This window comes from Ctenopharyngodon idella, chromosome 7 (genome assembly GCF_019924925.1).
Source record: "Ctenopharyngodon idella isolate HZGC_01 chromosome 7, HZGC01, whole genome shotgun sequence".
Taxonomy (NCBI): Eukaryota; Metazoa; Chordata; class Actinopteri; order Cypriniformes; family Xenocyprididae; genus Ctenopharyngodon; species Ctenopharyngodon idella.
The window spans coordinates 9,621,802-9,649,363 of NC_067226.1; the positions used below are offsets into that span (position 1 = coordinate 9,621,802).

At 37.1% G+C, this 27,562-nt stretch overlaps 1 protein-coding gene across 1 annotated transcript in view; it reads right to left on the reverse strand.

Moving 5' to 3' along the window:
- galr1b (galanin receptor 1b) overlaps nucleotides 1-22,847 on the reverse strand; it is a 31,459-nt gene extending 8,612 nt beyond the window's left edge. The window contains exons 1-2 of the mRNA XM_051901513.1: nucleotides 21,889-22,847; nucleotides 20,609-20,674 (exon numbers count right to left, since the gene is read on the reverse strand). Coding sequence (XP_051757473.1) covers nucleotides 20,609-20,674; nucleotides 21,889-22,545 — 723 coding nt within the window. The 5' untranslated portion in view covers nucleotides 22,546-22,847. The remainder of the gene's footprint in view (nucleotides 1-20,608; nucleotides 20,675-21,888) is intronic.
- Between the last annotated feature and the right edge of the window lie 4,715 nt (nucleotides 22,848-27,562).

Sequence of the window (27,562 nt, forward strand, 5' to 3'; positions counted from 1 at the left end):
CTTTTAGTCATCCTGTTGTGTTTATATATCTCCCCTTTACAGTTTCAGCTTTTTCATCTTGTGATTTTTCTGGGAAATTAATGTCACTATTTTCATTTAATACTATTATAGTTTTTGTTAATATTTTGTATCCGATTAGATTTTTATTTTTATTTTTTTTTTAGTTTTATTTTTTTGTTTTTAAACATGTCTGTTTAGTTTGTGTAGATTTTTATTTTAGTATTAACATTTATTTCAAGCAATAAAAAATGTTTCTAATGGTTTTAGTTGACTATAATAACCCTGATGCTAGTAAAATCTTTATATTGAATAATATGTGTCAAATAAAGTTCTTAGTCCTTCCTTCCTGAAGCTACAACAGTTTATTTTGAATCAAATGAAAATAAATATAAATATATGGAAAAAATACATTAAATTTGGTTTGTGTAACCAAATAACAAACAGAGGCAATTGATATACATACTGCTTGACTTTGATTACTTTGAAATACAGTGGGACTCTTATTTTGAAATGTCTGTGCTTTACTTTTGCTGCTCATTCAAGTTAAGATGAGGATTAAAAAATTATGTTGCTACAACCGTTTACAACACAATATAATATAAATAATATAAAGTAAACTTTGTGATAATTGATCAGCATTAGTTCATAAGCAATCGGTTGACAAATGTGCGCTAATCATTGAATGCGAGCTGCTCTGAAGAACGCGCAACAGCGCCATCTGTTGACTTTAAAACATGCAACGCTCACATTTATTTAATGAAATTAAAGTTAATAATCACATTAGGGAGTATCGCGATTTGTTTTTCCATCCACAAAATATAAGACGCCTTAAAATGATCATTTATACTCTTGTTATACTGTTCAAGGCACTGAAGACTATTAATGACCTTAAATTTATGTAATGAGCATGAGCGGAGTGGAATAATGAAAGTGATCAGCATGATTGATATTCAAAAGGTAAGCACGCGCTGCATTGTGTGTGTATCTGCAGCCTGTAGAGCCGGTTTCCCCTTTTGAATGACGAATATGGACGAATTTATATCAAGAAATAGGCAGTTGTCTTCTCAACACAGGAGCAGAACGGTGTGTTTAAATGCAGCTGTTTTGCACCTATGCAGGCGACGCGATGACAATACAGTCGGTTTTCATCAGCTCTAGTTTTTTGACGTCTGTTTGGTGTGTGAAATTTTCCCCTACCTGTTCATATTTCGCAGCTCTAACTCAGTGAAACATTCACACGCAGCATCTCGTTTAATTACGTCAACACAGAAAATGATGTTATAGGCTATTGGTCACGGAACACGCAAATAACATGCAAATGTTACAGTCATAATGTGTTAATTTGTATGGTCGCCAATGGCGACCTCAGCAAAAATATCCCTCGCAAATTAATATTTTTAGTCGCAAATGCGACCGTTTTAGGCGCAGTCTGGAGCCCTGTGTTAATACAATAAAAATCTAAAATTAAAAAAATAAATAAATGAATGTGAACGTGTGTATGAGTGAAAAGTGTATTTTTTGCATGTGCATGGTTATGTTTGCAAATTAGATTTTTTCTTTTTAATTTGTGTGTGTGTGTGTGTGTGTGTGTGTGTGTGTGAGTGAGTGAGTGAGTGAGAGTGAGAGAGAGAGAGAGAGAGAGAGAGAGAGAGAGAGAGAGAGAAAGAAAGAGAGAGGTGATTTGATTGAGTGTGATTCATTAATATTTGTGAGTGGATGTGTGTGCGCGCGTGAAAAGTGTATTGTTTGTTTGCAAGTTTGAGGTTTTTTTGTTTGTTTTTGTATGCATGGTTAGTTGATGACAAATAGGGTGAATATCAAATATCATTAATAGAAGATGTATAATGTGCCCCTAGTTATAGTTCTGGCTGTGAGTAATATATTTAATAATAATCTATGTCAAGGATGGATCATGATCTTGCAAATAAAGCAGGGCAAAAGATTGTAGTTTGATGATTTGTATGCATGCAAGTTGTCTTAGGAATTTTAGCAAATAAAATGTTTTTTTTCTTTTTAAAGTTTGTTTAATGGAGGAAACTTTTTTCTCCTACTCAAGTACTTCACTTTTTACATGTACACGAGGGTTGCGAATTTCGTCATCAGAAGAGTATGCACGTACTGTATGCGCACTGCCGGATTTTTGTAACCACCCGTACTTTGTATGCGCAGGTCGCACATGCGCATTTAATTTTTTTGCAGTCATTAGTTTATCCACAAGACGGCAACTGTGCCCTGGGGGCATCAATTCACAAGGTAGCCGAAGAAAACCTGCATAAACAGAACAGACCGGAACGCATGCAAGCTACAGCGACAATGGAGGCCTATATAGATGACAGATTGTGTGAAGAGGTTAGAAAGTACCCTCATTTGCACAACTATAGCATGAAAGCTTTAAGTCAGTGGTCTCAAACTGCCAGCCCACGGGCCATTTACGGCTCCCCCCTCCATCCGGCCCGCAACTGATCTCAAAAATAAAACATAATCTGGCCCGCTAAATTATTATTATTATTATTCTCTAGTTGTCTCATACCATATTCCACATGCAAAGAAAAAGTTGCTGTTCTAAGGGGCCATTCACATATCGCGTCACATAAGCAGCCGCTTTCTCCTTCTTTCCAAAGCGCTTTCGCTCCCGTGGCATCTGTCGTTACTATGCAACCATGAACTGTGCTCTCCACGATGACGAGGAAGTTTCATGCGCTTCGCAACTGTGTCGCTTCTATTATGAGCGCGCTTGCCTAAATTATAGTAAAAGCACTCGCGCAAGTCACAAGCGTTGATTTAAACCACAGAAAGGCATCCGATGCTACATTACCGATGCTCAAACGGCATCTTAGACAAATGTGGCTCAGCTGTGTGAGCAGAAGCGTTGCCAAGTGTCTGGCAAGAAATAGAAAAGTGTACAAATGTATTCAGGGATTGCATTTATTCAGTACAGTGTTGTTCAGTGCAAGATTTTGATGTTATTTAAGCTAAAATAAAGTAAGGGAAAATATTTGCACTTACTGTTAAAAACTAATACTGTATGTAACAATGATAGAGACACCGCTGTTTACATTTTTTGTTAAGTATGGCAAAAATATTTTAGTAATGAAATTTGAAGTAAATTAGAAATAATGCAAAGGAAAGTAAATTTTCAAAAATTTTGCACGTTCTTGTGCTTGAATATTAAAATGGCCCTCCTATGAGGTGTCAATCACAGCAATGGCCCCCAGCCAATTTGAGTTTGAGACCCCTGCGTTAAGTGATCAACTGATGACAAAAGAGAATCCTTGGCCTCAAACTCTGCTTTCCCTCTAAACTGAAAAATTAAAAGTTATATTATGTAATGCCTTTGGAGAAAAAAAAAACATTTTAAGCAAAGTTTGATTCATACTCTACATGGCGCCTCGTATACACCCAATAACAACAAATACACAACAACCCCAGAGACACAGACATTACTTCTTGAAGGAAAAACTAATAAAACATAAAAAGGAAAGACTAAACATTAAAATTTGATTCTGTGACTGGAGCATTGGATTAAATTATTGAAACTATGAAATTATTAGGATGATTTACTGTATGCATTTTAAACATTTAAAAATATTTTATTATGTACAAGAACATAAATAAAATATTCCATACAAAAATATATTTTGGTATTATTGAAAAAAAAATACTATTACTTCTATCACTAGTAAATCATATTACTTCTATTTGAGTAATTCTTTTTTACCAGTACTTATATTTAAGAACAGTTTTACCCTTGATTAAAGTTTTAAAATGTCTATCCTACTCACTACCCACTTCTGAATAACAAATTGAAATTTAATGCTAGAACTAAAAGAGACAAATACAGAACAACAGTTAAAACAGTCAGGTAGAGTGCCTGTACATTTACATCTGTAATGTGATATATTTAAAATTGCATTCTGAGGTACTTATGTTAGTGCTATGACCCTGATACCATTAGATCCTTTTAGCTCTGTGCACTAAAAGAGAGAGGAAGAGTGAGAAAGGCTTTCTTGCATTTAAAAAGCTAGACAGAGCAGAACAGAACAAACTGCACATATCTCAAAACGCATTATTAAAATCTGAACTGTTCTTAACTCAACAGTCAACACAAGAGTCTTGGCAAGTTTATCCATCTTTAACCCTTCAAAATAATACTTACAGCAATCATATTTTCTGCGGATAAAATTTCTTTCTACAGGCTGTTGTTTACTTATTATATATAGACACCTTCATTTCAGACCATTAGTCACTAAATGCTCTGTGAACACCGCAGGTAGCATGAAGGTCACAGGCTTGGAAGTGCACCTTCAGTTTAACAGAGCTGAGGGCTCACTAAGAACCGGCTCACTCACAGATACTTTCAGATTTCATTTCTAGCTATTTTTTGATTCAGATGTGACTGAAAGTGAAGCATCTGGACGGTTGAGTTGTTCAATCTTTTATTAGTCAATACATTTCCACCACCAAATTGACCAATTTTACAGACAAATAGGTGGGTATTATCATATCGAAAGTGTTATCAGCCAATCACAGTGACATAGAAAACCATCCCCTGATATTCACAAAAGCTTTAGGATCTCAATGAGAACATAATAAGAGAGACTCCCTCCCTCTGAACTTTTACCCGCTGGTAAACTTCTGCAAGCACGACCCAATGTATGGGGGTCATTAAATATGTAAAAGCTTGAGCTGTCTGCAGAGTGCAGACAAAAAACTTTAAGTTGTTTTGATGCACAGTTTATATTCTCTAGGCATCACACATCTCTACACTTCACTTACAAGTAAGCCTTTTCCTTACAGCATGCTGACTCCTTGTCTGCCACAAAATGAGAAGAGTTAGTGTTGGCAGCAACATCAATCCATTGATCTCAAAGGAAATGGAATCCTTGCTGTGGTGTGCAACACCATTGTAATGGGTCTCCCTTTGATGTGGCTACTAGCTCGGACTTGTTGAGGAGTGAGAGTCCCTTGTTTCTGCTTTTATTACATTATGCACTCTAACACATCTTTCAACTTCTCATTCTTAATCTGTAATCAGAGTCAAAACAATGTTATCTAAAGCTTTACAAAGTCTATCTTTTGGTATGACTGAGATATTAATGGTGTGAACAGGGTGTGCATCATCGATGTACTGATCCTCAATGTATTAAAACTCAAGGTGATGATACATGGGGCAACTTTTTGAGCAATGTTTCGGGGCAATGTTGCCATCAACGGGCAACCTGGTGAGACACAGGGCAACTAATTAGGGCAATGGACAGTTGGGAGCAACCAATCAAAGAGAAGGGGGCAAATCTATTGCCAACCCAGTAAATATTTTATTATTAAACACTTGTTTGGCACTTTATTTCAACTTTTCAATTATTTTCTTCATTTTTATTAAATATAAATGCCTTTCCAATCTGATTTGTGATGGGAAAAGGGAGAAGAGCGAGTTTGGCAAAAGGCGGATTCGAACCCTATACTCTCTACACCACTGCAGACGTTAAACAGAACGCGTCTTTTTAGTATTTAACTGAAAACATTTGATAGCTAAATTACAGCCGACACACATTAAATTGGACGCCTGTTGGTATTTTAAGCATTAAATGAGGTAAATTCCCTGTTTTGGGTTGACACATGGAAACTTACCAGAGTAAAAAGATTTAATTTCACGCTACTTTTCTTCGCTCCACTGCCTCTGAGAGGCTGCCATCTTGTTTGAATTTTTCTGAAATCTCCAAGCCGGTCACGTGATCGGCTGCTAGCATTCTAATTGGAGGATCTCAAAAAACTGCCCATGACCGATCTGAAGTATACAGATAGAAATTTGTTGCTTATTCTCAATGGGAAAGTGCCTAAGCAACATTGCTCGGCAACGTTGCTCAAAAAGTTGCCCCGTGTATCATCACCTTCAGAATTGTAAACACAATGTAATGTGAAAGATAAACAAACTCAGTTATTTTATTGTAAGACCACCTTTGATAGCAATTTTAGCAGCAAATTTGTAAGTTTAATAGGCCACATTTACATTATACAGATTCTATCTTAGCAAAGTGTAAGTCCATTTATCACAATACTAGGACAAATAGCCATTAAGTCCATAACAATGTTCATTTAACCATGATGCTGCCCAACAAAATACAGTCAAGAAGAGACATTACCAGTGGACTAGGAACAGTGTCTGAATTAAATTCTAGTACATTCTGACTGAAAGCAAAGGCATTTTAATGAGTGTCCCTACGTCCCTATCATGCTTTACTGTAGGGATGGTGTTCACACAGTAATGTGCTTTGTTAGATACCAAACAAAATCAATTAACACAGAGGGAAAAAGTTCGAAAAGTTCAAATTTTGAGTTGAAAAGAGCAAAATTCTTGCAGAATGATTTAAGCTATAGCCTGTATCCAGGCCGTTACACAATAAACCATAAATTATGAGTTCATATTTGCATGATCCTTAAATGAGATAAAGTTAAACATATTTGGAATGCTATCTATGATGGAAGGGCTCAAGAATGAGACTTGAGACATAAATCTCACAGTTCAGAGTACGGGTTCAATCCTTGTTAATCCCTATGAACAGCATTTGTGACAGGCTGTAAATTACCAGAAAATCATTTTGTTTGTTAAAAACAAACAAAAATCACATTTACTCTAAAGCACTTACGATGGTAGCAAAGGGCAATGCATTCCAGAGGGTTTAAAAGCAGATACATGAAGCTGATATTTCTGTTAAAGCACTTAGTAAAAGTAGTAATTCTGCCATACAAACATGTGCTGCGTGAACTGTAAAGCTGCTAAATCACGCTTTTAGCACTGGGACTAATATGGTCATGGAAAAGTTGAAGGATTAGATGTTAGGCCTAGTCCACACGTACACAGGTATTTTTATAAACTGAGTTTTTCATCCTTCGTTTAAAAAAAAAAAAAAAAAAAAAAAAATCGCATCCACACAAGTACGGTTTTAAAAAAATCTCCGTCCACATGAAAACGCAAAAACACACTATGAGGCGCTGTCAAAAGCCATGCTGGCCAATCAGAAGCCTGGAAAAAGTTTATTACTGGTTCCGGTAGGCTAACAACATTGCCATTTTATCAAGCATTTTATTACTATTATTAATTCCATAAACCAGAACAATACATTGAGACATATTCATTCAAAGTAAAAAAATAAAAATAAAAAAACATTGTCATAAGCAGTGACCTGCGTAGTATTGCATTCTGATGCCTCTGTTCATCAATATAATGGGAGAACTGTGCATGTATCTGTATACATGTTTTAAGCCCTGTTAGCACAGTTATTAGCAGCAATATTTTGGCTACGTCCTTCATTGCACAGGCTCGCCTCGCGTAAACAAAGGAGATAGCGGCGCACAATCTGACGTCAAACAAAGGAGATAACAGCGCGCACTCCGATGTCACTGGCCAGAATCTCCGGTTTCACCGTCTACACGACAACGCTGTAACCGGAGTTTCTAAAAAATCTTCACCCTGGCCGAGTTTTCAAAAAAGTTTGGTTTCAGTCACCAGATACTGCGTTTGCGTGTGGACGAATGGCCGAACCGCATAGAAAAATCTGCGGTTTTGAAAATACCCGTGTTTGTGTGGACAGGGCCTTACTAATAAACATTGTCTTTTCCTTTTTTTTAAACTGAATTTTAGAGTTTAACTGAATTTAGAGTTTAACTGAATTCAAGAGACCAGACCATTTATTTTCCCTGCCGTCACATTTGGATTTACATTTAATCAACTTTAATGAATTCAAAGCTGAATGGATGGCAGCACAGGACAAAGAAAAGCCCAATCACACAAAGTATATGCGAGGCATGGGTTGACATGATCAAAAGAGTGTCTTAATCATACTTCTTCATTACGTCAAACTCACTGAGTTTGAAAAGTACCCTATTTGCAAAATATACTAGGCTGTTCACACAAGCAACCACGTTCTGTCTTTTTACCGGCAAGACACCATTCACACATTATACCACAATGCCAGTAAACTCTGTGATGCCAGTCTTGTGCTTAGTTTCACAATCTGTCCAATTTGACAACATTTTTTCCAGAGTTTTCAGAAGTTTTCATAAAATTGTGAGTGAAAATTGTGAGGGGATTATCACACAGAATGCACTTCTCTTAAAATCAGGAGGAGCCACAGAATAGTAACTGCAGAACTGCTGCATAGATGAATGCAAAAGAAGGCAGGGTCTCGAGTGTGAGACGCTGAAAAAGCTGTGACGTGATGCAATGGTCCATCTAGTACATTTACATAGAAAAACAAAAATCATAATTTACTGGTAAATATTACAACTTGTCATACCAAAAAATTGCCAGAACTGATTTATTGGTATTTTTTATTTTATTTTTTAAATGTCCAGCTCACACATGATCTCTCAACAATAATTTACCAGTAAAGAATGTATGTGCGAAAGCGGCTGTAGTTTTACATAATTTATAATGAATTGTCACACAGACCAACTATAAAAGAACCTTGTTGAAATGAACAACGAAACAAAAAATAGCATTAAATTAAATTCATATGCCAAAATGCTTGGAATTATCTGTCTTTTGAAAAAAAAAAAAAAAAAAAAAAAAAAAATTCTTTAGTTCCACATTACATAAGCCAAGATTGTAATCAAAGTGTAACATGAAGCATATGCTGATTTTTAATTCAAATAATTAAGCAATTCAGTCCTGTTTTTCGTAATCAGCTTTAGACAGTAAAACATGCACACAATCAAGAAAAGACCTCTAATGACAGTGTTTTAAGTAAAAACGATCCACAGTAGCTGCTGTAAACTGGTCAGTTGAAGTGAGAGTGGAAAAAGAACAGGGCCGAGATCAAATACAAGTGAATATAACTATTGAGCATCTGTTCTGCTTTGAGAGCGTCAGAGTGGTTTGCTTATCAGAGATTGTGATATCTTTATCAGAGTAGTAGATGTGTTTATACTGGAGCTTCTCTTCTCAATCGCTCTTTCACTTTAACATGTACACACATACTCTCTCTCAGTCGCTCTGTAGTATTTTAACTTTAGCTGTTCTTTCTCAGTGCCTCATCCAGCTTTTTCAGTTTCACTGAGCCAGGACCAGTAATCATACACAAAGCTTTGTTCACAATGTGTATTGTAGTCTAATATAGTTTAAATTTATTTTTGACTGGGTGATCTAGGATCTTTGCCATCATTTATTATGACAAGGGTTAATTGTTAACCATCAAAAAATTACAGACAAGAAACAGAAAAGATTTTTAACAGAAAAGTCATCTTTTTGGATGCTTTAGCATGTTGTTTAATGTTTAAAACAATTATTTGTCTTTGCCAATGATCTAAAAAAGACAATGCTACCCTTTAACAAACTCATTTTAATTTAAAAAGCAACAGAGATTATCACATTAATATCTTAGGTGTAATTTATTGGACACAAGAAGTAAGTCATCTTTCTGGATTCTGGTGGTGCATTTTCCTAAAGGGTTCAGCCCAGAAAAATTAGATTCTGGAGTTCTTCAGTGTATCTAGGGGACGGACGGTCTGACTGTCTTTCTATTAGGGGTGCAACGTTACACAAAAAAGACGATTCGGTACATACCTTGGTTTTGAAGTCATGGTTCGGTATGTTTTTGTGCATAAGGGGAAAAACAAAACAAAATTTGTTCTTTTTTTCTTTTAAACAGTAGTTTACTGAACAAAATATGACTCTGTCTTTAAAGTGCCCTATTATGCTATTTTATTATGCATCACCACATTTTTCTCAAACGACTCAGTCTCTCTAAAACCCTCCTTTCCGAGAGCCTACTCTGCTCTGATTGGTCAGATGGCCCAGTCTGTTGTGATTGGTCTACCGCTTACAGCGCGTGTTGGAAGAACTAGTTATTGAACCCGAGCCTCCATCACAAGGACGACTTGAGCAGGAGGTTTGTGATACGCTACTCAGTTTGTCATACATTTTGAGATGTTGCAACTAACTCCTCACCATCAGCATTAACAAGTGTACGCCCATCAACAAACTGATGTGTATATTTCTAATTTATTGCGATGCACAGGTGGGAACTGTAACATTAACTGTATCAATAACAGTGCATACGTTAGCCGAACACTAATGTGAATGACCGATGTATCATTAATAAAGTTTGTAAAACAAATCTTGCTCCATCCTTTATCATTACTCAAAGTAGTAAGAACAACAGACAATCTGCATTAATGGACTCATTTTTAAGTAATAGTGGGCCCACATTAGCAGAAGTATTTCAGTAAGATAGTAATAATGTGAGTTAGCCGGTTAGCTGGAGACCTACACATTATAAAACCACTGATCTGTATAGTGACTGGATTGCTTATTGCTTTCTGAACTGCCGTCAGGAGGTGAAACGAAGTGATACTGTCCCATCTTTAATGGATAAGCATATTGTAAATATTTTTGTAAGTAAAGTGTTAAATTATGTTTTTTTGCGCAAACAAAGCACTCACGACGCTTCATAAAATTGAGTTTAAGCCACTGGAGTCACATGGAGTACTTTAATGATGTCTTTTTCCTACCTTTGTGGAACATGGAGTGGTAGTTGCGTTGGATGTTTATGGAGAGATAGAAACCTCTCAGACTTCATCAAAAAGATCTTAATTTGTATTACGAAGATGAACGAAGGTCTTACAGATGTGGAACGACACGAGGGTGAGTAATTAATGACAGAATTTTCATTTTTGGGTGAACTAACCAGCTCTGCTGACGTTGAAGAAAAATAAATGAAGAAAAGCAGTCACTCAGTAAAAGCAGACAAAAGAACCACTTGGCCAAATACTTTGAACCAGACTTTTAAATATGTCTTGATTTAATACAGATAACGGAATAAAGCAATCATAATGTACAATATCCTTCATAATGACATAATAACTTCTTTTGTGACATGTGTGACATTTGGCTCTGTCACCAAAATCATAATTAAAATCTTAATTTCCAACACTTTATCACAGGTAGGAAAAGAAAAAGTTCAATGGAACATTTGACAGACAGCTGTCAAAAGTTTATTATTCTGCTGGTGGCCAGATTGAGAGAATCTATTATTTTTTGTAATTAAAATAAAATTCTTACAATGAAAAGTTTTGCACATTTCTTACAGAAAATAGAAACAGCCAGTGAAGAACTGTTTCAGGATACAGACCACCATTAATAATTATCTTTTGCTCTGGGACAGATGTTTTTTTTTGTTTTTTTGTTTTTTTCATTGGTGTAGAATTGAACTAGTTCTTGTAATAATGCTTACCATAATAACAGAGGATACACCAATTAGATAGCCCAGCATGTAGTCAGAGCTTATGAGACAATGGAATGGAAAAACATAGCCATGGGCCAAGAATCTCCAAAACTGCTTCCAAAATGTTCTCACTATGGGGCAATTCCAAGTCTATCAATGCTTTTTTTTGTTTGCAAACCGCCATTGTTTTGTCTCAAGATGCACACCAGCAATGGTACGTTTATAAAAGCTACTTAAATACCCTAATTGAACTAAGGCCTAATCCTGGCTTAGTCTAAGCTCTGTCTGTGAAACCAGGCCATAACTGATTATTATCATTATTTACTCCTAATCTATACTAATCTATATACCAGAAGTCTCTTTTCAAGTTATATCATAAAAAAAGTCCAAAAAGGTTAAAAACATTTCCACAACTGATCCAGTATATATATACTGCTTTTTTTTGGCCAAAGGAGAGTTTAAGGCTGTGCCAAAATGATGCTTAAAGTTGCTGGTATTGTGAAATTACCATAAATTTTATTAATCTGCACTAATCCTTCCTTGTTAGAGACATAAACAGACTGCAAGTATTAGGCTCTCCCGCCAGTGTGAGAGAAACTCATTTGAATCAAATAGCCGGGTTAGATCCCTCTCTGTTGTTACCCTTACCCAATACAGACCCATGCCATTTGTGCACCAGTGACTGCAAAATGTGGCCATTTCAAAAGCTAAATTCAGTGTCACACAAAGGGATAGAGGGGAATGGTGAAAGAGGGGCGTCGTCATTGCATAATATGGTAATTTAAGACTGAGGTCTCGTCTTGCAACAGACTGACTTTGAATCTCCACCAAATGCTATGAATATTTTGTGTATGCAAATTAATTTTCATTTTCACAGCAGCAGAGAGACAGGGCACTAACTCTAATGCAAATATCCAGAACATCGCAATTCACAGAAGACTTTGAAATCAGATAAATATATAAATAAATAAATCTATACAGGAATATACTTTATGAGAGTGGGAGAAGTAATGTTGGAGGGACTATGCAAGCATTTGTATTATGATTTTATATTTACATGTGACTTAAATGGTCAAAATATCAGAGTATGGCTGATTTTCTGAACAATTTATTGCCTACATAATGAGCCTTCAATGATTTGTTGATAACCGTATTACTTTAATTCTATTTTCTACAAATTCTAATTGCAAGGATCTTGAGACAAACCTCTAAAAACAGTTACAAATGGCAATCACATACGACAGAAAGGATCCCAATTTCCATTATAAAGCTACACACGGTGCAGTGAACATCTATGAATTAATTAAAAATGCCTTTGACAACTCCTTATCAATTAATGACAGCATTTTTCTGCACATATATTAGTCTCAGTTATGAATTGTGGCAACTCAGATTTACAGTTTATGAAGTTTATGAAAAAGTTTATGAACCTTTTCCTGGGTTTAACTTGATTTCTGTATAATTTGATCTTAAAACTTTAACTGATCACTCCCAACAATAGACAAACCCAATTGGCAAAAATGAAGTTTTTGTGTCTTTACTAAACATATAGTGTAAACATTCACAGTACAGAATGGAAAAAGAATATGGACACTGGATTCAATAACTGGTTGTGCTTTCTTCAGCAACCATGATTCCACCAATCATTTTCAATCCTGCAAAACTGTCAGGGAAAATTTTGCACGATTTTTCAAAACAAAATAGTTTCAGTTCAGCAATATTCTTAGGATGTCTAGTGTAAATCACTCTCTTAAGATAAAGCTAAAGCCTCTCAATAGAGTCGTGATCAGGACTGAGTCACTCTGGAAGGTGTATTTTCTTTTGTTAGAGCCATTCTGTTGGTATATTTACTGCTGTGCTTTAGGATGCTGTCCTGTTGGATCACCCAAATACTGTTAAGCTTTAACTGGTAAACAGATGGCCAAACATTCTTCTGCAAAATGTCCCGATAAACTTGGGAATTATTTTTTTCCGTTGATGATAGCAAGCTGTCCAGACCTTGAGGCAGCAAAGCCAAAATCAAACTGTGATGGCCCCCCAAGGGTCTATAATGGTGTTTATGAGACACCACAGAGAGAGCCACTGTTTCCCCCCCCCCCAAAAAAAGAAAAAAAACATTGTTGCACATAAGTTTGCAAAACTGTGCCTGGCTGTTCCAGGTGCTGTGCTACTTTGTTTCACACACACACACACACACACACACACACACACACACACACACACACACACACTTGTATATGTGGTTTACGGTGACTCTCCATAGGTGTAATGGTTTTTATACTGTACAAACTGTATATTCTATCCCCCTACACTACCCTTACCACTAAACCTACCCATCACAGGAAACTGTCTGCATTTTTTGAATTTCAAAAAAACACAGTTTAGTATGTTTTTTTAAGCCATTTGGTTTATGAGGACACAGTTACGAGTAACCGGAGTAAAAGGGCCGGTCCTGCAGATTTGCCTTGTACAACATTAGGAAGTTAAGACCCTTACTATCAGAGCATTCCACACAAATTCTTGTCCAAGCTCTTGTTCTGTCCTTGGCAGGCCTTCCAGCATGCACTGTCAAGCCTCTACAACTGATCCAGAATGCAGCAGCAAGAGTGGTCTTTAACAAGCCGAGGAGAGCGCATGTCACACCTCTCTTCATCAGTTTGCATTGGCTGCCAATAGCCGCTCACATCCAATTCAAGGCTCTAATGTTTGCCTACAGAACAACCACTGGCTCTGCACCACTTTACCTAAACTCACTATTTCAGACTTATGCGCCCTCCAGAAGTTTGCATTCTGCAAGTGAACGGCACCTTGTGGTGCCATCCCAAAGGGGCACAAAATCACTCTCACAGACCTTCTCCTGGTCTGTTCCCTGCTGGTGGAATGACCTGCCTCACTATATCCGAGCAGCTGAGTCTTTAGCCATTTTCAAAAAACTGCTAAAGACATATCTTTTTCAGCAACACTTGACCCAGTAATATTAGCACTTACTTTATATTTTATATTTTTACTTTTCTTTTTTAAATTTCTATTCTCTTTCTCCATCTGTTTGTGTATTTATAAAAAAAAAAAAATAAAAAAAAAAACTTGCTACGAGCACTTTGCTGGTGAAATTGGGACTTGACACGGCACTTGCATACTGTTGCACTCATGTTGATTTGATTGCTTCTACTATTCTCATTGGCAAGTCCCTTTGGAGAAAAGCGTCTGCTAAATGACTAAATGTAAATGTAAAATCCAAATGGCATTTTTGCACCCTTGAAGGGCACTTCGGGGAGGGGACGCCATTTGTAGTTCCAAACGAAAGTGAACAACTGAATCCCTTGAACTCCCTATAGGCATTCAAAGTGAGTTTTGAGCTGAAAATTGTTTAAAATGTCTTAACTGTTGAAGTTAGCTGGTAGCCCGATATAATAACATGGGAAAGGAGCCATGTTGACCATCTCCTGCCTCAAGTAATCTCTGCCTTTGTTCATGACCACTTCTCAAGCCCCAATTGGCCTGCTTTGGACCAAGGTATTCCACGGGCCAAAAACCCCTGGCCTTTGGCCCTAAGGAAGCCCAGATGAGGCCCGATCAAGCCCCTGAAGTGACAGTGGAAACGGGACTGGCCTGGGCACTCACTAGCACCTCGCTTTTGACCCGATAGTGGAAACACGGCTACTGACTTTCACTATGGACAAAAAAAAAAAAAAAAAAAAAAAAAGGTATTTTTTCAAAATATCTTCCACAGAAGAAAGCTGGGTGAATGATTCCTTTAATCTTACGTGTTCTGAGATCTCTTTTATTTGAGGTATGGCTTGTATTAGGCAATGCCTCTAGTTTTTTATAGAGCAGGGCAGCTTTGACCAACACCTCCAATCTCAACTCATTGATTGAACTCCAGGTTAGTTGACTCTTGACTCCAGTTTTTAGTCTTAGGGCAGAGGTGTCCAAATCTTTAAACTCTGCAGGACGCTAGCTCTGCAGGAGCAGGATTGGACTCCCTATAGGCATTCAAACACTTTTTCCATCCTGCACTTTGAATTTTTACACAGCGTGTTTAAAAGACTGCATTTGTGAACTGTTGCGACTTAGTGGGGTATCAGATCAAATTTTAAGACTAATATGTGAAAAAACACAACTTCAGTAATATAATATGCTGCTTTGTAAACTTTTTAAAATGATTTCACAATTTCTACAAAGTCTCAAATATATTTTCACTAGGCCTAAACCTTATTGTGTAACTAGAGCAAGCTAGAGCAAAGAAAGAGAACAGTCCAGTACAGAAACATATATGATTTAAGACAAAAAAGTAACAGTACTATAGAAGTTGAAGTAGGAGCAGTTCAAAACACCCTCAGGCAAAAGGTTCAGCTGAGACAGATGTGTGGCAGGAGGTTAGCAGTTAGTGCCACAGCTGACTTAAAGGAGCTACAGTCAATACAACTCAGTTTCTACAATCCAATAAATTCCCGATGGACAAACTCAAGTCCCATCATACATTGTTTTTCCTCACTGTTTCACTGAGATGGAATAGGAAAGAAAAAAATAGAGAAGAAAATGTCATGCTGACTTCACTAATGTGTGGTCACAGATGCAAGTCAGTTGCCTGTTAAAATGCTTTAAACGTGGCTTATCCAATCTGATTTTAAAGCCAGAATTGCATTTTATAATATAATTACAGACTGAATAGACACCCTTAATTTGTAAAATTCATTAGCGAGAGATAACTAAGCTGCCTGACCATTTTCTCTTTTGTAATTCTTTGCTGTTTTCAGCATGAGTAAGTATCCACATAGTCTTTATTTAGCTAACAGTATTTTAAATTATTTCCTAGCTTGTAGAAAATTTAAAGTAATGACTTTTATTGTGTACCAGCCTTAGGTGGGCTATGACTGCATGCTGCATCTTATGCAATTTCACAGACAATAAGATGCCAGTAAAGTGTATATTGTACATTATATATATTGCATCCTCACATTCAAGAGAAAACTTTCAAAACACTCTCCTTTGTTAAGATTCAGTACCACCACTCCCTATACACAAAGTATGCGGTGTCCCTGGGGCACCAACTCTGATTTGATACTGATGTATATCCAATTTGTGTCATACAGTTTCAATTATTTTAATGTGGTGCATTGCATTTTGAACCATATTAAAGATATTTGTGGTGTTACTTTGTGGTCAGAATTTATATAATGAGTGTGTACATCATGAATCCATCTTCCACACCATTATTATTATTATTATTATTATTATTATTATTATTAATTTTTTATTTTTTGTCTAATCCTGAATCACTATGCTATGCCTATAAAAAAGACTTTATATTCAGATTATTTTACTTGCCACGTTCTTGTTTATTAACCACTAGAGTGCCAAAAGTTACATAATGTACCTTTAAAGTTCTATTCTGACCTAAGCAGGATACTGGGAAGAAATAGACAAATAAGGCATGGTAACCACCAATAGAGATGAAAATTATAGCATCTGGCTGTCTAATCCTGCTGTTTAGGGCAGTGTGACCTCAATCAGCGCTACAGGTAACAACAATAACAATGGAGTACTCAAACAGCCCTGGATAATGGGATTATGGATACACTAAAATAGGAAGGGAAATTGAAACAGTAAGTTGAAACAGCAGACCTTTTATTGAGCTACTAAAGTGTTTTGTTAAACTTCTCGTGTCAGAATATATTTACTCAAATTTACACTTCTACTCATTGTGATATGTTCACATTCATGTGGGTTTGGTAAGAAAGCATATGCGAAGAAAGCTAATATATTCTACTTTGGCACGCTACACCTGGTGTTTGCCACTTGTGATGTTGAATTAAATAGATCACAGTATATGTGGTGATGACAAAACAATGCCATGCACTCTAGAAATTTCTATAAGATCTGCCTAGAGTCTAAAACTATATTGAGCAAAGTTATATTTCTAGCATGAGCAAGAAGTGACTTTTCACTGCACTGACATTAGCAAAGCTATTGCTATCCGCCCACAACCTCAGCATAAGACAGCTCAACTCAGCTCAGTGGTAACCACACAAAAATATACAACACAACAGATACTCTTCTAGGTCCTCAACATAACTGCACATTAAACACAAATAACAAATATCCCCCATTTTCTCAAAAACACAAAATAACTTAAAATGTAGTCACATGCAAAGCAAGCTGATACCTAGAAATCCACTGTCCAGTTTAACGGCAAAATCATTTTTGAGTGCAGGCTCCTATAAGTAGTTTATTGTAATATAGTCAATTTGGCAATTGCAGCATTTAGTTTGAATTTTATGTTATATTTTAGCTAGAACCTCACCTGTAAAATAAAATAAAATAAATACAATATAAAGTTGTAAAGTTGTTCTCTTCAAGTTCTTGGACTCTCTTGCTGTGTTTTTCATGAACTAACACAGCTCTGTTGTGTAGTCATTTCAGTTCACTGTAGACTTCAGACTGAACATTTTTTCATTGGACAACGGATCATGCGAGATAGCGATCACTCCTTTTCATCTTCGTTATAATTGACCAACATGAAAGCCCACATATCCATGTTACGAAACAACATTTTCACCATAATACCCATGAATGAATACATCATCTACTATGAAAGGATCCAAGGTTAGTGATTTGTTGCTACAGATGCAGATGTGCTCTAATACCAGTCTTTCTCACATTAAATGTCAAATTCACCTCAGCATAAAAAAAGACTGCCTTCAGGTCTAGTGCATTTTGTGTGTGAGATCCCAAGATCCCAACATAGGTTAGGATTATCTTATTTCAACTATGAGTAAAAGCGTCCTTAGAATTCCCTTCTGACCCCAGCCACCCCATAGAATTCTCTTAGGTTGCCACTGGTTACAAGAAACCACTCTGGAGCGTATTGGCTATTATGGACCATTATCTTTTAAGTAAGGAGCTAAAACCACAGATGAAGTGGTTGCATGACATGCATGAAATTGTCAGTTTTAATCAAACATTGCATTTAAAATATCTGATTTGAAAGTCAATATGTCTGTAATGCCCAGGCTGTGCACTATTAATGCTCTTTAAGGGTGTGAAATGTTTCTTTTTGATACGCATGAAAATGAACTTTGACAAGCCAGGTATCCTCATCATTGAAGGTTTACCACATTATACAGTCGTGATAAGTCACAATTAAAAATATGTTATACATAATCAAACCAAGTGGATTTTATTGGAAAGAAAAGACAGCATAAGCATTACATTGTTTTTTTATTGTAATTGTAAAGACATTCACTAGTTCAGTGAAAAGTGCCAGCATTATTTGTTTTGGAGATGTCACATGGTTTGGTATTTTGTTATCAATGCAATAAAATCCATAAATTTGTGGCTAAGTGTCCAAATTCATCTAAATTGATCTGCTTAAAGGTACAGTAAGCGATTTTTGAAAAACGCTGTTGAAAAGTGGATCGGACCGAGCACCAAAACACACTTCAATCAGCAGTAAGGGACGTATACATTCAAGATGGGGGGAGCAGAGAGAGCTCAGTGCACAAGACAGACATCTGCAGAACGACTATAGAAAGAGAGAGGTGGCAGAGAAAATACAATAGAGGAAAAGGCCAGGGGAATATAACTTCAAAAAGAAGGGTTACAATCAGACAAGAGGTGGTACCCGTGTTAATATCGGAGAAGCTTTCCAGCAATGGAGAGACCCCAAAGTGTGTCCGAAAAGTGAGATAACATACTCCTAATATATGGTTTTTCTTTTGGTTCCCCTTTTAGTGATCACTATAACCCCTTAATCTTGTCACATTTGTAATATATTAGTTACTTGGACTATTCATGAAAACTGTGTTTCACGAGTTCACACTTACAAATAATCAGAAGATTATTAAAAAGAGCGCATTTGGCGTGCTGTCCGAGGAGAGGGCTCCGAGCTCAGTATTTGGTCCGAACCCAGAGTACTCCCACCGTATTTCTGGTTAGGAAGTAACCAGGCGAAACAGGGTGGTGGAGGGATGCTGAACACTGTCGAGAAACAAGGTGAGTCGACTGCGTATACATATATAGGTCTCCACTCATGCTGATTGGGTAGATATGTTGATTGCTGACTGCTGGTTGGCATGATGTGATGATTAGTCAGATCATTTGAATGTGTTCCTTCCGAACTTTGTTAATAAAACATCATTTGTTGGAAGGGATGACTTTGCCATCGAACGAGTAGCTAATTAAAAATTAGACATTTGACCTGAATTATCATAGCAAAACAAATTGCTTTCACTTGTTGATGACATCATACCCTTGAGCAGCAGGCACAGCAGATTCCCACAAAGTCGTTGCCTGTGTTGCAAAGCGTGTTCGTGAATGTGGGCACGGAGGCATCAAGATAGCGGTGTGATCCTTTTTGGTAGGGGAGTGTTTGTTTTGGTGATTTCAAATGTATATTAATAGTTTACAAATAGTTTACCAGAAATCGCTTACTGCACCTTTAAATGACACTGCATTTCATTACTGTTTTAAGAGTGACAGATTTTAAATTACCATAAGTTGATGTGATTAAAATTAAATAATATATATGTTGTAGTTTATTAAGTGGGGGTTCAATCTTCAACTAGCTGGTGGGAGCAGCCACTGACAGGTCACATGACCTGGTTGTAGCTGCCAGTCTGATTCTGGCAGGTCTGTCAGTGGTGGGCTGGTGGCTGGCAGAGTGTAACGCGTTCCCTATCACTCTTGCTGCACAGAAATATTATATGAATACAATATTATGACTCTATTCTTTTGTATGATTGACGTTTTAGGTGGGTTTATCTCAATTAAAGCAGTCAAATGACCGTGATCTCAATTGGTTGAAACTGACGCTCAGCCCAGCCAGCCACTGCTGAGATGCGAGTATAACGCGTTCCCTATCACTATCGCTGCATGGAAATACATAATTTTATTATTATAAATATAATCTTAAGACTCTATTCTTTTGTATGATTGATGTTTTAGATGGGTTTATCTCAATTAAAGCAGTCAAATGACCGTGATCTCAACTGGAGCAAGAGTGATAGGGAACGCGTTACACTCTGCCAGCCACCAGCCCACCACTGACAGACCTGCCAGAATCAGACTGGCAGCTGCCGCCAGGTCATGTGACCTGTCAGTGGCTGCTCCTGCCAGCCAGCTGAAGATTGAACCCCTACTGGAGTTTATTTAAAAATTCACTATATCAGCTATATTCACTATACTAGCTTTCATACACAACACGTGGATTTTTAGAACAAATACTACATATCTACATATCATATTTAAACAGCATCAAAATTACTGTGGTAATATCATGCCAGCATGCCATCATCTCTGGTAAAATTGTATAAAACCCAGTTTTACTGAAACATAATATTAATAAATGTTATGAAGAACACATATCCACAAAACAAATCTCTTACCTTTCGCTTTGACCTTTCAGACTTCTTGGACATATTTTTCATTTTTTTATGAAGATGATACAATACCTGAAATAAAAAAGCCACATCAATGCCTAGAAGTGTTTACCATTACTCATCCACCATTAAGCAAAATGTTACATATTAAATTTCTATAACAGGTGTGACAGTTTACACATAATAAGCAGTAGTATGACATTTACACATAATAAATACATTGATCTACAATAAATATGCGAGTAAACACTCTAAGTCACATTAAATGTGATAAAAGTATTACAAAATAAAACCCATACTCTGCATGGAATGCTGCTCTGCATACTCGTAATGTAAATGTTTAAAGAGTGCATGAAATCTGTTGAAAGGTACATCTTTCTTTCCTGTGTTGACATATAGTTTATTGAAAATGATGTTTGGGTAAAAAAAAATCTCTTACATCTAAAGAAAATAGCTCATAGTCTTTGAATTATTGTTTGCTACTTGTTAGTTGCAACGGGGTTTAGAACAAATAGACTTTCTCATTATAAGAATCTGGTCCATTTTTTAAGATTTTAAAATGCATATTTTAGCTAAAAGTACATTTTGTTAACATATAGGCTATGAGTACAACAAAATATAGATAAACTCAAAGCTAACACATAAGGACTAAAATCCACATCTCTCTTATTTTGATTTTATGTTTATCTAAAAGGCTAAACCTCAAAGTATTGGTCACAGTCCAAGCGTGGCCATATCGATTGTTCGTCGTAATTACTGAACTGTCATTGAAAACTGCTGCAATTATGATTTTCTACAATGAGGTCACTGCACATGCAACTGCAAATATCTGTAAAGGAGTCTGGAAAAGCTCAATCTTCTCTATGATGTTTGGGTGATCTTGCGCTACTGTTTAAAAGCGACTTTACCCAACCTCCAGTCCAGAGGGGATGAATTATGAAGTGCCCACCGAACTCTCTGTGTGGGCGCATGGCCACCTGTTGCCGTAAAAACCACGAATGCTCTCGAACACGATTGTAAAAGTTCTCGAGCTATTGCCACGGTTACTTTGCCCATGGTGAATTATTATGGCCACTGTGATAATCATGTTGAACGCACAATGCAATAAAAAGTAAGCAAACAGGCGATAAGTAGCTTTCATTTCTAAACCGCTCCTAAAAACCTTCTCATTCTCTCACTTTCATTAGGCGATAAATCAGTTCGTACAAAATTACACTTGTAGCTTTGTAGCAGCAGGTATGGGCCTCGATAGTTTTACAAGACAGTGTCTTAATGTGATTCCTTACCTTGGCATAACAGCATGTGATCAAAACCAGCGGTAACAGATACCCTATCACGAGAATGGTCACTTTATAAGTGTACTTGGCCACCCGTTCAGTCCAGTTCTCCCAGCAGAACGTGCTATTGAGAGCCGTGGGGTGATTCGTCAAAATTTGGTGCTGCGCAACCGGGACAGCAAAGATAAAGGAAAGCATCCAAATGGCACAGACGCCAGTGAGCGCATTCCTCCGGTTACGAATACACGGGGACTTTTTGGAGAGCACGACAGCAATGTACCTGTCCACGGACATGGCCACAAGCGTGAAAATGCTCACCAGCATGCTGACAGTGAAAATATAGTGCGCAGATTTACACAGAAACGCCCCGAAGATCCACTCGGGAAGAGAGTATATGGTGGCCTGAAACGGGACGCAAAACAAGAGGAAAGATAAATCTGCTATACTGAGATTTAGGATGAAAATGTTAGTGGTACTTCTCGAGCGCCTCGACTTTATTTTCCCAATGACAACCATCACTAGAGTGTTTCCAATGATTCCCAAGAAAAATATACATCCAAACACGATGGGCACAATTACTGCCTCCGGACCCGAAGTGTTGGTCGTTTGGTTCGTGCCCATATGCCCCTCTGTCCAAATTACCGTTTCATTTCGGTGTAACCCCATGTTTACAAGGATTCAAGAAGCCCGGTCGAAACAAAAGAACGTAAGTCCGTTCAGAAGCACAGAACAATCACTCTCCGGTTTGTTTTCTCAAGTTAGCGCGCGCTGACAAATCCTTGGCTCGTTTGTCGACTACTCCGGTTACGCTGGGAAACGCACCGGCTGGGTATGAAGCACTAGTGAGTGCGCACATCATAAACTGGCGTGTTCTTTCCAGGGAAGACGCTGGAACAGTGGCACACGCTCACTGCGGAAAGTTTCCGCCCGGAAGCGCTTAAACGATCCTTAGTCGTGATTTGGTCATGATCGGTTTAGTGTTATAATAGCAGAGCTTCTCTGAAGTTTAATTAACCTAATAGCTATTTTACTAGTCATAATAAATGTCATTGGGTCAAAGAGCACTAACGTGTTTGTGTATGTCATTATGAACTTGGCTTAGAAAAATTCTGTGGACCTTTACGCTTGTTCTCACATTATCTTAAGGTGTTACGATACAGATAACCACGCACAGACTCAGTGACTTGTTTGTTTGTATGCTGCATCTAATCAGCACACTGCTGCTGATATCCACAACTCACAGTTGTGGTTTGTCAAAATATATTTTTTCATAAGTATACTTTTCATGTAGCCTACTGTTAGTAGGCCTACTCGCATTACCCAGTACCTACAAACACAATCAGCATTCCACCCACACAAATAACCTTAATAAAGTGATGCAAGAGTGTTCAGTGAACTCAATAAAAGAAGAATATCTCTCAACTGTTTCCGGGATTTTATAGCGGCTGTTACTGTGCCATTTTAAAATATGTTCCATTTTATAATGCGGAAAAAAGTCTTTGTGAAAATAAAGCAATCTTTGTTACTCTAGAGAAATGTTCTAGAAAGCACAATAAGCAAAGACTTGATGTCAAAAGACTGAATGCAGAAAACATTGCACTTTAAGCAAAACTGCAAAGGTCAAGTGAAAGTAAGAGGCTAATGAATATATGAATCCATGAATAGGTGTCTCATTATAATTTCAAAAGCAACATGGCAATGAATATTAAACTAATTTCAGTCTAATAGTGTTAGTTCAGGCAGGCCACGTCAGTCAAGCTTTGCATCCTTTGACAATAAGCTGTTTCTGACGTCCAGTTTTGACACTTATCACAGCAGTTCATCTAAATCCCCATTCATTCAGCCTCTATTCTATTTCATAGTTGCACGCTAAATTAGCTCCCCATTCCATCCCCAACTCCACCTATAGCCTGGAGATCGGTAATCTAATCTGATATCTGTCCTGTGATTGTCTCAGTAATATCAGTAAGTTACACTGTAATCATCCTTCCTTGTGTATTTGGCTTGTTTACAACAACTTATGTTAAATCTTGTGAATTGTAATTATGCATTATTTCTGGGTCTGTTCTGTTACCCCAAGGGGGTTTGACTTGCTGCTCTCCTCACTCTGTCCATGGAGTTTGCCCAGAACAGAGCACAAACTATGCATTATCATTATAATAAAATATACATTTGGCAAAAGCGGTTCTGACTGAAAATTGCTTTAGTGTGGGAGGATCATTCAAAGTGGATTTGTTTTACATGCAGTGAATGCTTGTGTTCTAATACAATACAATTTAACTTTGTTTAACAATCTGATTGCTCTTGGGACGAAGATTATGTGATACTGGAGTTGGTTTTAAAAGCTCTGAAACTACTGCAAACAGTGATTGTTCATGGCATGCAACCTTGTTCTGGCACTGTGTTCTTCTCATCAGACAACAATGTGGCAGATTTCCTGTAGAAAAGACAAGGGAAGTGCTAAACCAGACTGTTTTGGATCGGAGAAGGATAGGACCCAGGGATGAATTTTCTTACTAGTGATCTTACTAGGATCACATTCACTTGTGTCCTTTTTTCCATGGTGGTAATGTGCTATGTGCTGTGGTAATTTAATTGGTTATGGTGGTCCCAAGGAACTTGAGTGACTCAATCATATCTGCAGCTGTTACACCTAGAAGAGGTGCAAGAGGTAAAAAGAGCAGCCCTGAGGCATTCCAGTGCTCACAGTTATGGAGTTTGACAGGTTTTATCCCAGGTGTTTGTGATCCACTGGCACAAAGATAGTGTTATATTTACTTCTGGCAGAGCCAAAGTTCACAAATTGCAAACTGATGTATTTGCCAAGGTAGTCCAAGTGTAGCAGAGGCCCATGTTTACTGCTCCCCTCAGAGGTGAGTAGCAAGAGCTCAAGGAATGGGAAATAACACTAAAAGTAATAGGGTAAAAAATAATAATAATAACATAATAGATATGACCATACTTACCTAGTTGATTAGCAGTACATTAAGACAATTGTTTTATATTAATATTTTTTTTGGAATGTTATGTTATGTTATGTTATGTTATGTTATGTTATGTTATGTTAAATATGCAACTGAGGTATTATCTGATTAAACATGCACAAATTTGCATACATTTTCAGAACAGAAACCCGAACACAACTAAGTGTTGAATCCAGTTAAAAACAAACAGGAAATCAAGCTTACAGACCTTAAAGCCAGTTTTGTTGATAGATAGTTTTTACCTGCTCTTTTTTTCGCACATGAATAAAATTTTGATGAGCACAGCTCACTTTAAAGAGGATTATTGCCTGTTCATCCAATGTGAGACTTACAGATGCATAAAGATATGCCTATATAAAAGTGTAATAGGATATATACAAAATAAACAAACATTACCTTTTAAAATAAAACAAAATTTCACGTTAAATATTTTAGCATAGCATACAGGCTCTCTGCATATAGAATCACTGTGATAGAAGCTATATGATAAAAACATGATAAAACGTAGGCCTATTTGTATCTGTATGTGTTACGATATGCTGATCAATAAACACAACAACAGAGAATTCAATATATATTCTTTAATAAACTGACACTCAGGAGAATACAGGAACAGGAATGATAACCACTAACCAAACATGCAAAATTAACACAAGACAAAACAATGGGGGAGGACTATAAAGGCTTAAATGGTAATCAGCTGAACAGAAACAGGAACTAATTAACAACCATGGAAACTAATAAGCAAAGTGAACAATGAACACAGGCTAACCAGCACAGGAAACGGTGAAAACTAATCCAAAACAGAACATAAACCTTACACTCTCAGGAAAAAAAGGTACAAAAGCTGTCACTGGGGTGGTCCCCTTTCAAAAGGTATACACCTTTGTAACGAGTGGATATTAGTACTGCAAAGGTACGTATTGGTATACCAAAAGGGTACATATTAGTACCTAAATGTTACATATTAAAACCTTTTTAAAGGGTATACCTTCCCAGTGACAGCTATTGTACCATTTTTTACTGAGAGCGTACAGTATGTGTATCTGAAGTAAGGAATAATTGACGACGGGCCGTTGAATTCTTAGAAAATAATGCACACCCGAGGTGGTAATGCAGCCACGACACGAAGCGGAGTCAATTATTGCGCTTATACTACGGTTACCACAAGACATTTGTCAGGTTTTTGTCCTTAAAACACGGTGGGACTAATTTCTTACCCCAAGCCTCCATTGCTAATTCCAAAATGTAATTTCAGAACTAGTAACAAAGGCTTGAGCCTTGATAGCAGAATAATATAGTTGTAATAGTCATATTAGTCTTAACGCAGTTGAGAGAGAGAGAGAGAGAGAGAGAAAATAAGCAGCATATGTGAATTAGCCTACCTGAGTCTGTGCGTCTCTCACGGCAGCAGTGTCTCTACTAATAGCGAAACTATAAGTTTATCTATGTCAAGAACCGCACAGTTATTACCTCGCTGGTAAGAAATGTCATGTAGCTTTTAAGTTGCTAAACTATTTTACTGATTAATTCGTCAGCGCAGCGCTGACAAAGTTTCTGTGCGAGTGTGTGTCCGTACGTGTGTACGTTTGAAAGAGAGAGAGCAGGAGAGAGTATGCGCTTTCAGGACACAATAAAATGTATTTTGTGGCAAAAACCATGACAATAATTTGTTGTTTTCATCCTATTACTATATTTATTTGCTTGGTCGGTGTCATTGTGGGTTTTGTTTCTTTTGCGGTTATAGGCTGTATTACCTATAGAAATAACTGAAATCATTTGGCGAAGTGATATGGAACTGCAATGCGGTCAAGACCTGCCTATAACTACTTTAGCCATACATTTCCCTGAAAATAATTGCACACCTTAGAACGTTGGTCAACCAATCAGATTTGAGCATTCAACAGCCCCGTAGTATAATCTGGAATATATTTCAAACCAAGGTTGTGCGGCAATCAACAAGCATTTTCACACAGCATTTTGAAAATAAACATTGAAGAAAGTCAAGGAGAGGAAAATGTTATGGTTAGTGTTGCCATGTGTTAGCAGAGGTGTGACTGATTGGAGAGGGGACTGAGATGTTTAAGGGTTGCGTGTAAGATTGATAGTGTTTCCAGCTGAATTACCAATTTTAGTTAAATGTTATTTTAAAGGGTTTTGGTTGTCTTTATTTAAGGTGCTTGTTTAGAAACTCTTTGGGGAGGGAGAGTGATGAATGATCTGCCTTCCCTTCAATCGAGGTTTCCAAATTACCTCGTTTTACAACATTCTCCCTGGACTCTTTCTGCCATACACGTAATCTTGTTGTATTGTTGTGTTTGTTTCAGAATGCATCTTCTCTAATCCCATAGGGTTTTCCTCAGCTCTCTGGCACACATAATCTGAAAAATCCTGTTCAAGTTTGTTTAATCAACATCAGAATCAGAAACCAAATTGTTTTGTTGAGTTGTGAGTTGGTCTGTGTATGTTCATCTCTGTCATAATTCTTTTTTGCCTTTTGAATTGGCACAGACTATAGTATTCTGATACTCAGAATAAGGTCAAGAGCTGTCAACAGATAATTGATGTTTCCATACTTCTCATTCTGAGGGTTGTTGAAATGGCTCATTGCTGAGGTTATGCAACTGCACAACTGTTGTTGTTGTGTTGCATGGTAAGGTAATTTTTTAAAGCAGACATTAAAAAAAAAAAAACAATAC